General features: G+C 54.5%; 1 protein-coding gene across 1 annotated transcript in view; it reads right to left on the bottom strand.

Moving 5' to 3' along the window:
• Window positions 1-15,585, bottom strand: part of LAMA5 (laminin subunit alpha 5) — a gene marked incomplete at its 5' end in the record, with an annotated part of 97,916 nt that extends 82,331 nt beyond the window's left edge. The window contains 2 exons of the mRNA XM_082490917.1: window positions 9,038-9,190; window positions 15,289-15,585. Of these exons, the coding sequence (XP_082347043.1) occupies window positions 9,038-9,190; window positions 15,289-15,585 (450 nt within the window). The remainder of the gene's footprint in view (window positions 1-9,037; window positions 9,191-15,288) is intronic.
• Window positions 15,586-15,786: the final 201 nt, after the last annotated feature.

Raw genomic sequence — 15,786 nt, 5'->3', positions numbered from 1 at the left:
TGACCAAGGTAGCCCCAAACCGCTATGCCATCCTCGCCTCGTGCAGACTCATCCAGGTGCCACTCTCAAGGCCTCGTCCTCCTCCCTGGATCTCCCAGTATAACAAAGCCCTGTTCCAATCTCTCCTCCCTAACCATCCCCTCAGCACGCCTCCAGAAGCAAAATCTCACTTACCAGAACTGTGTTAATAGGCTACATTTCCCTAATTAGCTGCCCCTGATCTTGAGTCTACTCCTAAGCCATTTAGAAAGGCTCTTCCATCCCATCACACCAGGCACGCGCCTCTCGCCTCCCGTCTTCCTACTGGTCCCCCTTTTATTTTACATCAAACGGGAAGCGATGTACTATTTATTGCGCTGCTTGGCATCGCTCATAGGAGGGGAGGTCTGGAATGTGAAGAGCACCGAATCCAGAAAACAGGAAACGGCTGAGGATCAAGGCTGGGCACAGCCCGGAGGCCCACGTTTATGACTATAATAAAAGGATAAGGCAGAGATGAAAGCAGGGCTGAGCCAGGCTTGGTAAAGCATCAAAAGAAAGGTGCAGGGGGCTAGAACAGGCTTGAAAGAGCAGTGAAGCTGACTCGGCAGATGATCAGAAGCGTATTTAGCATCCTCCCTGCCAGCCCCGTGGGTCTGAGCCAGGACATAGCTGTGCCGGAGCTGCGGAGGGCAAGGACGGCTCTCGGAAACCTGCCCTGGGAAGCAGGAACAGCCCACTGGAGCGGCTTCTCCTCATGACCAGGACGAGCCTCAAGAACTGAACCAACTGTGCAATGCCAGAGGATGAGCGTGTCCCCCAGCCCACGCCTGGGTCACACCACGAGCAGGGCTGGCGGCAGCTCCAGGCTCGCAGCCCTCAGCTTCAGCAGCACACACTCGGGTGTTGCGTTCAGGGCACGAGCTGTGGACAGCCGAGCACCCCCGCAGCGGTGAGGGATGCTGTCACTTGCTGGAGGAAGACAATGGACAGAAGAGAAGGGCTGCACAGGGCCAAAGCCAAGAGCTCTCCTGCGAGCTTGACTCAAGAAGTCATTCTCTTCTGCAAGCGACTTTCGGCTTGTTGGTCTGGTGCTGGGCAGGCTCCAGCTTGGTAACGGGCTGCGCACACAAAACGGAGATAGATGCAGTATTCCCCTTTCGGAGATGGGACAGCCCAAAGTGCAGAAGAGGCTAACCCACCTACTCGGGTGCCAGCACGCTCCATGTCAGAGCTGTGAACCTCTCCGCATCCGCTGGGTGTACTGACCTTCACAAAACGCTCAGTTGTAACATCTCTCTGAGTAGGAAAACCCAACTCTCCAGTAAAGAGAGGCCTGACCTGGATAGTTCTGGTCTGTTTTAACTTGCCCGGTACACCCCCAAGCAGGCTGGGCAAAGCTGACCCCTGGAGCACGCGGACCTGCACACATTCACACCCGACCCAAGGCACGCTCGGGATTACCAGCCCCGCCAAGCACTTTCCAGGCGCACAGCAAGAAATGGCAAGGCTTGCCTTCCAGCTGCTCATTACACACTGAAGCCCCCATGCGCCAGCTCGAAGCTCGCCTGGCCTCTCCCCAGGTCCCGCTCGCCCCGAGGCTTTCTCCTAATCCTTGAAGCATCCCGGGGAGCGGAGCAGGAGCGGGCAGCCTGGCGGGGAGAGGCAGCTCCGCAGCAGGAGACCTCACCGTCAGCCTCCTCGTTTCTCATCGCGCCAAAATTAAACATAGGCAACGAATATCTAAGGAGAAATGACAGTGGAAGTCTTGCGTGTGCTTTTTCGAAACAGAGTAATTATCCTTTCATCAGTCATTACCTGGAGCTGTTCTGGGGGCGTGGGGGGGGGGGGGGGAGGCTGAGGCTTATTTTAACACCTGAATTCTCCGGAGCTGGTTCAGGTCCAGGCAGAGCAAGCATAGCCTCTGGGAAGATTAAGCCGTGGAAGCACAAGGGTCATTTGTACAAGAAGCAAAGGATGGGCGGGAACACCCTCCTTGGAGGCCACAGAAGGTGCGGAGATGCTGAGTGATGTGCCCAGAGCCTCCTGCCCTGCTCTGTGCTCACAGCCTGGAAGACGTGAGGCATGGCAGGTCTTTTGGGAATCAAATGTTACAAGTGAAATCCCATCTACTCATTGCAGCCCTAGAAAACTGATTTTAAGCAGTACGGGTTTATGACATAAGTAAACGTAACATGCAATTAAAATTCACATGTCATCCATGATTTACCTAGAGTGATGTTCTGCACATAGTTTCCCTTACAGCAACCACCAGCAGCACTAACAAAGAGGAAAGAAATCTCAGCCTCGGCTGTTCTGGATCCCAGAGAAGGGAACTTGGCACCTGACTTGGCAAGGCTGTTTGAAAAGGAGAGGAAGGGTCGGCTCCTGCTGCCGAAGGAGACAGATCCCCACTTGATTAACAATCAGGTACTCCCCTCCCGCCCACCTGAGCGGCTCCCCCGCAGTGGCCGGAGCCAGGAATCCGGTGGGAGCTGGCAGAAAGCACAGAAAGGTTGAGAAGGGCCAAGTGAAGACAAAAATCTCCCCTTATCAGCACAAAAAAAGAAATAAAAAAAAAAAAAAAAAAAAGGCTCTGGTCTGGGTCAGGGGAACTGCAACTTTGAAGAAAACAGAACAGCCTTCAGAAGCTCAGTTATTTCAAACAATAAAGGGGAAAATATATTGGGAGAGGAGAGAAGAGAAGATCCACACACCCGGGCTCAGCGCCAGCTCCCAGCACTGCGCGCTCTCTCACACTCACACCTTTCTGCTTTTCCCGGAGAAGCATTACAAATACGCACCCCGCTTCTACTCGACAGCCACGGTAAAAGGCAGCAGCACCGAAGGGGCTCCGCAGCCCACAGGCTATTTTCGATCAGGGAACTATGATTCTGAAGCCTGTAAACGAACAAATAGAGATCCTGATCTGCTTTTTGGAGGATTTTATGGCAATTGCAGAGGACAAAAACGCAGGAGAAGAGAGTGTAGGCTGAGCTGTCGAAAGCAAAAAGGATTTCTGCTCAGCCTGCTTAACGTGCTTTATTTTTAATACTGCTTTTGCTCCAAGAGCCAGCAAACAATTTGGAGAAAGAATGTCTTTGTTAGAGATTTTACGCCCCAGCCCTCTACTTAAGGTGCAAAAGCTCACAATAAATGTCACTAAGCCCTCCTACCCCTTTCCCACAGCGGTGCCCCAGCACCATGAAGACCAAGTAGTCCTTACAGTAAGAGAAATTTTAAAAAAAAGTAAAAGCTGCGTACAACAAAATCTTAAATCTTCACCCATTCTCACAATGCTCCGTGAAAAACACCTGCCAGGCAGATAAGGCAGCCTGTGGCCCCGAGAGAAATGAAAGCTGTGCATTTCCCAGCGATGTGTGCTGGGGAAAAGGATGCAGAAAACATCCCCACGGGGAAGGAAAGGAAGAGACTCGTTTCAAGCCTCCCCCTGGCTATAGCATGAATGAACAGAGGGCACGTCAGCAGCAGCTACATCACTCGGAGGCAGGTAAGAGCCCTCACAACAACTGAAACAAAGGTGCAAAAGGAAGAAGGTGAAAGAAGCGAGAGGGTTTCAGCTGAAAATTCTTCTTGGATGACCATCACTCATATCCCATCTCACGCTTGGGGAAAGCGGCCACTAGGAGAACAGCTCCGTTAAAGAAAAACCATGAGCTTTCTCTTGGGACTTCATGAGTTTTCTCATAAAGAAGGTTTTTTAAAAAAATTAATTAAGCCAGGGAATAAACATCAGATTCATCTGTGCACTGACGGCTTTTGCTGAGGACAGGGAGGTAAGCCTCAGCCCATCGGTTTGCGAGGCTGTCCTTCCAGCTGCCTTTCAAAGAGGGCTCCTGAAGATCTCCACCAGCAGCTTCCATTGCTATTTCAATTAAATGAAAATAAATGGGAGGGTAGAACCTGAGGTGAAAGAAGATTTCAGAGCACCGTGACACACAGGGTACTACGCTCTGTTCAGTGGTGTTCCTTTAGCATTAGGCCGGGTGGCATTTTCACCCACAGAACCCAGCCCAGATCTACCAATGATGAGTTGGAATTTAGCATTCATTAACCAGAAATCGGTCTGCAAAGAGGACTGACTTGTTCACGCAAGCCAGGCATTCAGCCACGTACCCAGAACCTGCAAGTGCCCTGCATGTCCAACTGCTGTGCGAAGCCGGTTCCGAGGGGCCACGTTTGCAGCACAACGGGGAAAGGAAGGAGGTTTATGCCCTGGAAACCCACCGCAGGAAAACACACCCACCTCCTTTTGAGAGGAGTTTCACACTGGAAGAACGGCGGCCTGTTGGCCAAGGGCTCAAGCGTCTCTTGCGTATTGTGCCAAGGTACACCTTTACCAGGCCAGCACAGCCTGGCAAGCATAAGGTAATCCGTTCAACAGAGGCCAGAAAAAAAAAACACAATAACTTTGGCAGATCCCATTGTAATGGCCAGAAAACTCAAGAGGTACCTCTCAAGGCACCCGGTAAGCCATTGATCTGCTCCCTTGCCTCGACACATCTTACGGTGACTACAAAGCACACCTTCAGACTGCACTGGGAGCTCAGCTCACAATCCTTTTCATTTCCTTTCTGCCTTCGTGAGCTACCAGTGAATGCAACTTTATTTTTTTCTTTCTTTTTAACCCTAAAGGGAGCTGCATTTTAAGCAGTAACAGCCTGGAGCTCTCCAAAGGAGGTTTCTCATCTCTCCTCGGTGGCAGAGGTGAACGGACGTAGGCGTTTCTCGCCGGTGACCGGTGTGTAGGGCAGGCTGCGCGCTCTCCGTGCGGCACCGTCGAATTAAATACCTTTGGGGTGTAAATCAAAACCCCCTGCAAAGCTTCAGTGTGAAACTTTACTGTTCTCTAGTGTCACTGGGGCCAGCAGACCCTGGGGATGGTGGGGGGAGATGGGGGATGCTATCCAGCCACCTTCTCGCTGCAGTAATTAACCTCGAGCAAGCACTGGCACGAAGCTCCTGCTCTCGCATGACTGCAAGCATTCCTCTCCCCAGAGTTTATCATAAAGCACCAACTATCCATAAACATCTCTGGGAAGGGCTGGCCTGGGTTCACCTTCATGCAAGGAAGATGTCAGGCCCTGGCAGGGCGCCAGCTATTCATGTTTCTTTAAACCTCCTGATTTGTGTCAGCTCTGACTCAAACGACCTTCTTGGAAACAAAAAAAAAAAAAAAGAAAAAAAAGAATCTTCCATCACACCCTTTCCTCCCCTCCACCCACTGTGGCACTTAATCACAGCAGGATCATCGGGGACACAGCAGGATCACGGGGGACAGTTCCCATGGTGGCAGTGAGTCATGGTCTCCCCTCCCTCTGCTCCCCACACAGCCCCTTACCAGCAGAGGCGCTTTCCCATTTCCAGCTGGTCTGGAGGCTCCGGGCAGGAGAGGAACGAGCTCGGAGCTAAGCAGCAGTGGGGCAGGTTTAGGGGCCTCTGTCACAACAGGGGCCTTTGCCCTCCAAGCCAGGCAGGATGGCCAGTTTTGGGGACAAGGGCAGATCGTCCAGCAGTACCACAGCACACAAGAGTGTCCCCCCAGCACGCAGCACCCTTCAGCTCTCCCACCCCGCAAAACCCAAACTGTGCTTCATCAATGGTGTCGCCGCGTTGTATTTTGCGGCAAATCCACGCAGTGGCCCAGCCGCTCATCCTAAATATACTAAAGCACTAAGCACAAGGTCATGATTAAAAGCAAGGGGAAAAAAAAAATAATAATAATTCTCTCTTCGTGCTCCACTCTCCAGCAGCTCCTAAAATCCATTTAACTTTCCTCCTTGGAGCTGTTTGCCACATTCCTGCTGCTCAGACCCAGGTCTGACATGGGAACCCTCAAGCGACTTTTCCTCCTCTTCCAGCTCCCCCCCCTCCCCCCAATTCTAAAAAGAAAACTTCCCGCCTCCTTGGGGAGGAGGAACAGCCACAGCACCATGGGGAGCAATCCAGATCCAACCCCCCCAGCAGATAACCAGACACGGTCTCTCCCCACGCTGCGGTGGGAGCTCTGATCCGCCTTGCTGATGAAGCCGTTAAGATTAGGCCACTGCTGGCGCTAAGATGACATGATGCGAGTGTTTAACATCCCCACACCAACCGGGTGGGCAGCCTGAGCCGCTCTTTAGCTTACTTGCTGGCTGTGAATATTCCTCCCTCTCTCCTTCCCATAAGATTTTAACATCCCTGTGAGGAGAGCAAGCTCCCAGCCAGCGACAGCAAAGACCAACAAGCTGCTTAATTAACTGCCCCTCTCCCGCTTGCCACAGCCTTGCCAAATGCCCGAGAAACCCGATTCCAGCTGATTATTGAGCACTTACGGCTCCAGAGGGACAAAGACAGCGGGGAAGCGCAGCAGCGGAGGGAGAGGGCTGACACCATGACCTCCTGTGCCAGCTCCTGCCGTGCCAAAGCGCCACGCTCCAGGTGCTCATGATCCCCCAAAGGGACAAACGCTTTTAGTGGCCGTCAGTCCCTTAAATTAAATCTTAATTAGTCCAAGAGCTCCCCAGTGGGTTACATGGAGCAAGGAGAGCCCGTGTTTGCCAGCCAAGACCAGCGCCGCTCTCAGACATGCCTGCGAGGGTGTTACCTGTTTCACAGGTATCCCAGGAATTTGCAGAGCCTGGCTGCCAGGTACGCCCGCCCCATCCGGCACTCGCCCCGCAGGCCCCGCTGGGTCCCAAGAACTCCTCTTTTTATCTTCCATCCTTTCAACCTGCCTCAATTTCAAAAGGAGGAAATTCGCGATTCTGTAACATTTCATCTCATTTCTATTGCCCGACCTACCAAAACAAAGGAGGGAAAAGCAAAGAACTGACTCTCACCAGGAGCATAAACAGGTTATCATAGCAATTACGGACAATAAGGGCACGTATAAAGAGGAAGCCACTAGAAATGGGCTGAAGCTTTAGGGCTGTGCTCCTGTTGAGACCAATGGGGCAACCGCTTCCTTTGCGACGGCGGGAGGGCAGCAGAGGACGGGGAAGCCCGGAGAAGCTCCCCACCACAGGGAACAACCGCAGCCAGCGCCGCGCGGGCAAGTTCTGCCACCGACCTCGCAGAGGGGATGGTGCAGTCCCACCCATGGGGTACCGAGGGCAAGTACGGGGGCTCAGGAGAGAGAAGGTAAACTTACACCCGCCCAGTTTTAGCGGTGCTGCAGCCCCCCCATCCCAAATTATTCCAGGCTCCGGCTGCCAGCGCTGCGGCTCTGAAGGCTGCGAATCCCCAGGTGAGCCAAACGCAGCAGCTTGCAAGCACACAGCACCGCGGGGCTAGCTCCGGCCCGTAGCCAGAAAGTTGCCACGGAGGATGCCAAAGAGGAGGAGGAGGAGGAGGAGGAGAAGCTCTTAAGGAAAGTTGGTCTTTGAAAATCCGTTTCCCGGGAAGCGGTCAGAAAGCGGCGGCGCAGGCTGGCCCGTGGTGGGAGGAGGGAGCGCGAGCACACCGCTGCCAGCTGGGAGGTTTCTAACGACACAGCAGATGCCACCTACGTTGGCTAACGGGATCGGCACACTGTGTGCAGCCCCGGGAGGCTCTGCCCACACAGCTATTCTGCGATACACGATGTGCCCCGGGCGTTAGGAGATATTTTGCTGGTGCTGTGTGTAGCACAGCTTTAGATGGCCAGTACTCACGGGAGAGAACAAGTGTGCGGCGGGTGCTTGAGAGGCTCCAAGCAAGTGCTACAGCAGCGCAGAGAGCAGAGCAGAGACAATCCTGGGGACTAAAGTGTGGGGTTGAGGCATCTAACAGAAGGGTATCATCATGAATACATCCCAGATATCTATAGCTGTAGATGCGGAGTCAGATGCCTTACAGACAGCGGTGACAAATGAGCCTTTACTCCACCAAAGCCACCTGCAAGGTCAGTGCAAAGCTTCGGTGCCCCGACGAGGCTCGAAATCACCGCAGTCGGTGGAAACTCCCGAATGAAGGGGGGTGCACTCAGCCCCTGCACGGCTGCCCGAGCACCCACAGCAGCCACGTTCCTACGGGAGAGGCGAGCTGTCCTCAGCTGCACGACCACCCCGTCTCGCAGCCTTCCAGCCAAGGAGGACCCGAACTCGGCCTTCGGTGCTGCAGGGCTGGCAGCAGAGGTCGGGGAAGTGCAGCAGAGGAGGCGAAAGCCCTTCCCTGCCTGTTCATGGGGACACTTCACTACTTAACTGCTAAACTGCCACAGAATACAGAGCAAATGCCCCAATCCTGAATTGCAAGGGCTGAGGGCTGCTCCCAGGGAGGAGGGGCGGCAGAGGAAGGGGTGTCTCACGTACCCCCTGCCCCCGGATCAAGACTGAGGAGTTGCCCCATCCAACAGCCGGAGCAGCGGCCCCGTACCAGAAAGCGGAGCCGCATCCCGCAGCCCTTCGGGTCTCTGCCCTGTAGTGCCTCCCTGCCTCTGCAGCTGCAGCCAGGGCACCTTCGCTGCCGCTTTCCTCTAAGCTGGGGGAAGTCTAAGAGAATAACCCATTTCCAGAGGGAGGGTTTCGCAGATGAATGGGAGCGGCAGAGGGGGCGGTGGGGGCTGTCGGGCAGAGCTATTACAATGTTAATTCCCTTTGACTTGCCAGCATTAGAGACCAAACAGCCATTGTCATTCTTGGTCTTTTATAGGAAGATCTTCAGCAGGGACTTGCTGGTTTTAGAGTTTTAAACACACTAGTTAAGGTTTTACAGCACAACCTGAAATTCCTCAGGGCTGTATTTTGTGTTCTGGGGTGAAGCCTTGCTAACCACCCCCCTTTGGAAGGTTGGTACCCTCTCTAGGGGAATGGCACCTGCATAGTGCGGCAGGTTTCTGAGTGACTCAACTTTAAGGGAGAAGCTAAATAGTAACAGCAAATAGCACAGACTCTAATTAATATTACAAACAGACGTTTCCCCTTCCATATTTCAGCCAGAGCCCTCCACCCTGTCATTAAATGAGCGGGCTTTGTCTCACCCAGCCAGCAGGGACCACTGAAGGACTTCAGAAGCAGAGGGGCAGGTCCTCGCCAGCATGGTCTACAACATAACCAAGAAGCATTTGGGTTACCTGTCCAAGGTCCAAAGTGACGTTGACCTGGTTGAACTCCAGCCCCCGGGAGAGAGGGGGGCTCTGCCACCAGCGCTCTGTCCCGTCAATGGCATTGGTTATGGGGTGGGCCTTGTTGCTGTTTGCGGAGGAGCAGATGTCGCAGTACTGACCCTGTTGGGAAGTACAAAAACAGCATTTAACTGTAGCCAGAAAAAAACGTGGCACAAAGCAGACAGGTATCACGGCAATTCAGAAACTAGAGAGTGTAAGCCTGCTGATACAAATCAATATATAAAATCTTTGTTTGCATCAATTTAGAGCACACACAAGGAAAAGAACAAGAAAAAGCTCAAAAACCCCACAACCACCACCCAGTGTAGGATTTGGGCTGCTCTAAGCAGCATCCCTTCTGTACTTCAGATAAGCCCCGAGCATGGGCAGAGGGACCCAGACACGAAGAACCGGTTGCCAGCTGCAGCGAGCAGGCAGGGGAGAAGCCGCACTGCCATAGCGAGCGGCGGCTCAAGCTCCAGGGCCACCAGCTCCTGTGCCGAGGCTGCCACTCACAGCCCCGCTGCCACCCCGGCATCCTGACCCGCACCATTCAGCCCTTCCTACGGACCCAGACGGGCAGTTCTTCTGCCCAACTCCCTGCAATCTGTTTCTTGTCAACCTATTCATTTCACGAGTACAGTCCTTTCAGCTACATTTTCAAGCTGAATAGCCCAGCAGCCGAGCTCCTTTCCGTGGCGATGCTGCAATGCAAGGCCAGAAGGGGACGGTCCCCGCTGTCAGCTGGCCGGGGACCTAGCTGCAATCACTTGTCTGCCTTGCTTTTGTGGGGCGGGCGGCTTTGGCAGCTCCACGGACGCGCTGCCAGAGAAAACAGCTCTGCAACTCCAACAGCACCTCCTGAGCAGGATCAGACAAAGACCTGAGCCGTTAGGGGCAATTCTTTCTTTCCCATTTAATGCACAAATGAATCTGACCCGCTCTTAAGGAAACCTGCCAATAGCCCTGAAAATTAGCAAGTTATTTCTTTTGTGGAGCCACCCTTCTGTCACTTGAATTGCTGCTACCAAGAGCCTAGAAGGGAACTCTACAGGCAGTTACGGTTACGGGCAGCTTGCCTTTTAAAGGCGCCGTTATCCCCAGGCAAACAAACTGCCCTTCGCCTGCCCCCGCTGCAGCCAGCTTTAATATTGTACCAGGTACACGATCTCAAGACAGGCAGTCTCCTCCCTGCTCACTCCATCCGTATCCCTACGAGGGCTGAGGCAAGACAGAGCCACCGCAGAGCCTGCGATTTTCCAGATGCCCCAACCTCTGGAGGAATCCCAAGGCAAAGGAAACTGAGATTTCGCAGCATGCTTCCCCACAGCCATGTGCTACGTTTATTCGCAGGCAATTACGCAACGCAAATTGTCCTGAACAAGAACACCGTTTAATTAACTGCTCAGGAGATATGAAAATAGCAGACGGGCAAGCACAGGGCCAAAGAAAAGGGCAGCTGAAACCGCCCAGGTAAGCCCGATGGCCACTCAGGGAGCTCCCGCTGACCAGAGGGGTCAGGACGAGGCCCGTTTGAACGCGCACCGAGAGGAGGGAGAGCAGACCAGATAAAACTGACCCAACTCTTCAGCTCAAACCTTTAACGGGAACCGGTGCAACAGGTTGTGTGGAAATTTCTGCCGCACAATACCCAACACTGAGGCCGGGGGGTGGGGGGGGGAGAAGCGAGACAAGGTTACAAATGGGGATAACTAGCAAAAAAAAAAAAAAAAAGTGCTTTCATACTTTAAATTCTTGCCACAGATGCGAAAACCATTTTGAGCTCAGAGTTCACATTGACAGGCAACAGTCAACTCAAGTTCAGACTAAAAATTAGGATCAGTGTGTGCGCTGCCACTGGGCTCGTAACACACCAACAGCTGAACTAAGTTTGTTGTTAAAAGTGCAATCAGCCCCTCCGATGCACCCGTTGCTCATTAGTTGTTTCATTAGAGCCAGACCCAAACCCAAACCTGATGAGAATCATTCCCAGCTTTTGCTATTTTAGAGCAACTCAGGCTCCAGCACAGCGCACCGGGTCTCTACGGGGAAGAGAGAAGTTCTGACATCGGCAGGGGATTTTAATTAAAAAGCAATTGTGAGGCACAGGCTTAGCGGAGACAGCAGGCTGCCAGAGCAGGAGAGGCATGGAGGACATCCCCCAGGTACACCAAAGAAAGAACTTCAGCAATGCACGGAGTTGCGAGGCAGCTTAGAGAACATAAAACTGCCGCTCTCGGGGCAAACCGCAAAGGGAGAGAGATAAGGAGGAGGTTTGAACGGAGGGCAGCTGCCAGGGACCTGCAGGGCCTGATCCTGTTCCCGCTCACATCAATGGGAACTTTGAAGTTTCCCCTGCGCATAAAGAGGAGCCTGGCACCCCGCCGGTACCGCCTGCCCTGGGGAGAGCGGCAGATGGCTCTGTCCTGGTTTATCGGCCCCCACCGCGACCAACCTCAGCTCTCCTCACCTAATTTATCAGAAATCCACAGGGAGCACGACCCAGCCTGGGTGTTGGGGATGAGGTAAGAAGGGCAGGAAACGAGGGGCAAAAAGCAGTATTTCAGCCGAGGAAAATGCATGTTTGCAAGCTGTTAGTGGGGCTGTCCTGGCAGACCCAGTCACTGCTCACAGAGTCCCGTGGGTGCTACCTCACCGGGTGTCTCTTCCGTGGGCAACAGCATCACGTTCCAAAACCTACATGTCTTCAGCTGCCGTTAAACCACTGGAGTCCATTGCTATCGGATATGTGAACACAGAAGAGATGTGCACCGAGAGGTACAACACCAACAGTCACCCAAACCGCAGAGAGCCCGGGGCTGAGCCACGTCCCCCTGCCACGTCCCCCTGCCGCCCAGCACCACGCACAGGAGACGCACCACAGGATAAAGCAGCACTGGGCCAGATGGGCACAGACAACTGCAGGACATCAAAAGAGAATGCCACTTAATTGAGACACATTCAGGTGCGAAACAGCTTCAGACCTCCTCTGTTACCAACACCTGGAAGAGCGAGAGGACAAGACATCCCAGTAAGTGCCAATGCTGCTCAGGCCAGTGTAGCTCAGCGCGGCAATTCAACGTGCAAACAACGCACAAGCAGCACAGAAATTGAAATCAGTGAGGTTTGTTGCATATTTTTAAATTCTAAGGTCTATAGTTGCTTCAATTAACGCTAGTGACTTCCCTTATTGTGTGTGATACAACTAATCTCCTGAAAAAAGCAATTGTCCACAGCCCTGCCTCACTCCCAGAGCAGTGTGCGATCCCCCCCGGCTTTGGCAGGGCTCCGGAACGGCCCCCGGGCAGCTGGGTGGGATGGGGAACACGAGCACAGGGCTATGCCTTTGTGGGGCTGTCTCTGTCTTGGAAGACAGATAGCTACAAGCCTCTTCAGTAAGGCTTGATCAGAAAAATAAACCTATAAGCTCTCTTTTGCCTTATCTTCAAGGCATTATCATTAAAGTGGATTGCCCATGCTGATTAGTGAGCGGGACAAGGGAAGCAAACCCCCACTGCACAGCCCTTTCAGCACACCTCAGCATCACTGTGCATCACACCCCTGCAGACTGGAAAGTCCCCCCCCCAGTTAGAAATGCTGTCTTCTGCCAAAGAGCCCTGAATAAAGCAAAGGAAACTCCTTGAAAAGGTTTAGAGCCTTCCCACAAGCTGTGCCAAAATCCTTGCAAGTGTCTTTAGGACAGCGTTACTTCAGAAAGCTTAACGATTATTGACACTTTAAGACTATCACGTTTTAAAGTCAATGGACTTCCTTTCCTGAGAGTCTTCTACGATGTCAAATGAAAACAAGCAGAGAACAGAGAACTGGCTGAACTCATTGACTAGATGATTGTATTAACGTTTACATGAAGTCTTTAGTCAGGCAAACATCCCTTCACCACCACAGCATGTGGAAATCTCTTGGAGGGTCCCAAGAGGCATTCTTCCAGAATTCCTGACCAAAACCCCCTTTACGCCACAGCCGCACAGTGCATGAGCAGCCCTGAGCAGGTGAACGGAGAAGGGACGGGACCCGTCCGGTGGGACACGCGGGCAGCGAGGGCATGCATGTGGAGTTCATTATTGTCCTTTCAGTCTGCTCAAATTGAACACTTCCCTCCTACCTCCCTCATTGCTTTAGTCACCGGGTGGTGCCGAAACCCCTAAAGGGGATGAATTGGGAACTCTGACCTCTGCTCTGATGCCTCCTCTTTCCTCCCCTCCCTTTTAGGTGCTGCCTGTGGTCATGGAAAGGAGCCACTACAAAAGGACTTTTCTAAAGCTCTCAGACTGACCGAAGACCACTGGCCTGGGAAGCGGTGCTCAGATCAAAGCGACCCTGTGCCAGAGCTGCAGAGGGGACAGGAGGGGGTCGCTGCAGAAATCCGCGGCTGAGGAGCCCTCTTCGGCAGCGGGGGGAAGCCGGGAGGATGTGCACACCCTGCGGTGCCAGGAAAGGGCTGTGCTTGAGGGATGAGTTAAAACTGCCCCCAAAGATGGTACAGCCTGAAGGGTTTATTTTGGTCACCAGCGTCCTGAGCGCAGTCTGTCATGCTAAGCCAGCAGCGTGGCCTGAGCACAGGTGAAAAGATGTGGAGCCATAAATGCATTCCCACACTCACCAGCTTTTCCGAGTGGCCTTATCCTCCCAGTTTTGCTTGGCAGATCATTCACGTTTGTGTGCAAGCGCACATAGCAGCGGCTATTTGTTTACCTTTGCCTCACTGTAGGCACAACTACTACACTGAGGTCCCTATAAGTCTCCTGCCACTAGTACTTACAGCAAAACTTCAAGTTACGTTATCTTACAGAGCAGCAACGTGAAACAGATCACTTTAAAAGGTGGCAAAACTCAGAGGAGGAGATGTCAGCTTTTTGTCATCCTGTAACATCTTCAATAATTTCTGCTCCATACAGAGCAAAATTCCACATCATAACCACACAATAGCCAGAAAATTCCGAGTACAGCACTAACTTGGGAGAATGTGGCCAGAATGAGAAAAATGAGATTCAGAGACCATCTTCTAACAAAGCCAGCCCTACCAAAAGGCTCCATCCGAGAACGCCACCGTTATCCCTTCCCTCACTGTTACGTACAACCTGGACAACCCTATCGCTCCGTTAGGACAGGTGAACGGGTGCCGTGAACCTCACAAGCACCAGGCAGAAACCCCGGCGAGCAGCGCTGGGGGGGCCCGGAGGCTTCAGGCCCCAAAGCATTTCAAATCAGAGCTGCTCTTCCCAGCTCGGGCTGCCCTCAGGGGGGCAGTGGGTCTGGAGTTCCTGCGACCAAAACCTAGCGTTTTACAAGCCCGTTTACAACCTTTTTTTCCTCTTTTCAAGAGAGCCATAGCTGTTAAACCACACAGCAGTTTTTACCATGTGCATTCCGGGCTGCAAGCTCCCTCTGGTCCGCTTAAAATGGGACCCCCGAGATGAGCCACCTCACACTCGCTTGTAAAATTCACCCTCTTAACTTTCTCCTCCGCTCATCCCAGTGCCCCACCGAACACAGAAGGAATGGCGGAGTTCGGCCCCACGAAGGTAAATATTATCGCATTTATCATAATATTTCCCCGACCGGCAGATTAATTTAGGAGCTGGTTGGCCCGGGATTTTGTAAACGTAAAGAACTTTAAAAATAATGCCACGGGAGCTCCAGCGAGCCGCGTTTCACGCGTGCGGCTCCTGGCAAAGGGAAGGAGCACGTGTGGCCCATCGCCCCGCCGCTCCGCGGGGCTTCAGCCCGGCTCCCGGCTCCGGTGCCGGGCAGGGGAGGGGAGGGGGCCCCGGGGACCGCCCCGCCTGCCCTCCGCCCCCCCCCCCCGAGCACCCCACCGCTGCCCCGCACCCGCTCTGCACAAGCTCCGGCCGAGAGCGCGGATGCGTGGGAAAGGTGGGGGGACCGGGAGGGGACCGGGGGGTCGGGGGGGGCCCTGCCCGCCACTTGCCGCCCGCTCTCCTGCCGCAGCTCCGACCCCCCCACCCCGGCTCAGCCTTTTCTCGCCCCCCCCCCCCACCCCCGAGGCTGAAAAACACGGGTGGGACGAGGGAGGGATGGCCGGGGGAGCACAAAGCGGGGCTCGGACCTCTACTACACCCCCCCACCCCCCCTCCCCGACCGGGAGGCGGCTTTGCCACCCCGGCGAGGCTCCGCAAGCTGCCCGTCTGCCCCCCCCCCCATCTCCTCCCCCAAATCCTCCCCCCCGCCGGCCATACCTGGATGGTCTGGTTGGGGTCCCCCCCCGCCACCGGCCCCCCGACCAGTTTGCAGTAGAGGTCCTCCACGGCGCGGCGGCTGCCGGCGCCCGCCGCCTCCTCGCCGCAGGTGGCGGTGGCGGAGATGCGGGTGCCCTCGGCCAGGTTGAAGTAGGGCGGGTGGAGGCTGTGCCCGTTCACATCGCTGGGGAAGGAGGCGGGAGGGCGGGCGGCGGCGGGCAGCGCCAGCACCAGCACCGGCAGCCACGGCAGAAGCCGCCCCGGCCGCGCACCGCCCCGCTCCGCCGCCCTCGCCATCTTCACCGGGGAACTGCCCGAGCGGCGGCGGGCAGCGGTCTTGGTCGTCTTCTTCTTCTTCTCCTCTTCCCCCCCACCGTCCCCGTCCCCGTCCCCGTCCCCGTCCCCGTCCCCGTCCCCGTCCCCGTCCCGCCGCCCCGGCACTGCGCTCCGCGCCGCCGCCGCCGCGCTACTTCTGCCGCCGCGGCGGGGAGGAGCCGC

Source organism: Vanellus vanellus (assembly GCF_965231255.1).
Source record: "Vanellus vanellus genome assembly, chromosome: 15".
Classification (NCBI taxonomy): Eukaryota; Metazoa; Chordata; class Aves; order Charadriiformes; family Charadriidae; genus Vanellus; species Vanellus vanellus.
This window is presented reverse-complemented; position numbering and strand designations above follow the sequence as displayed.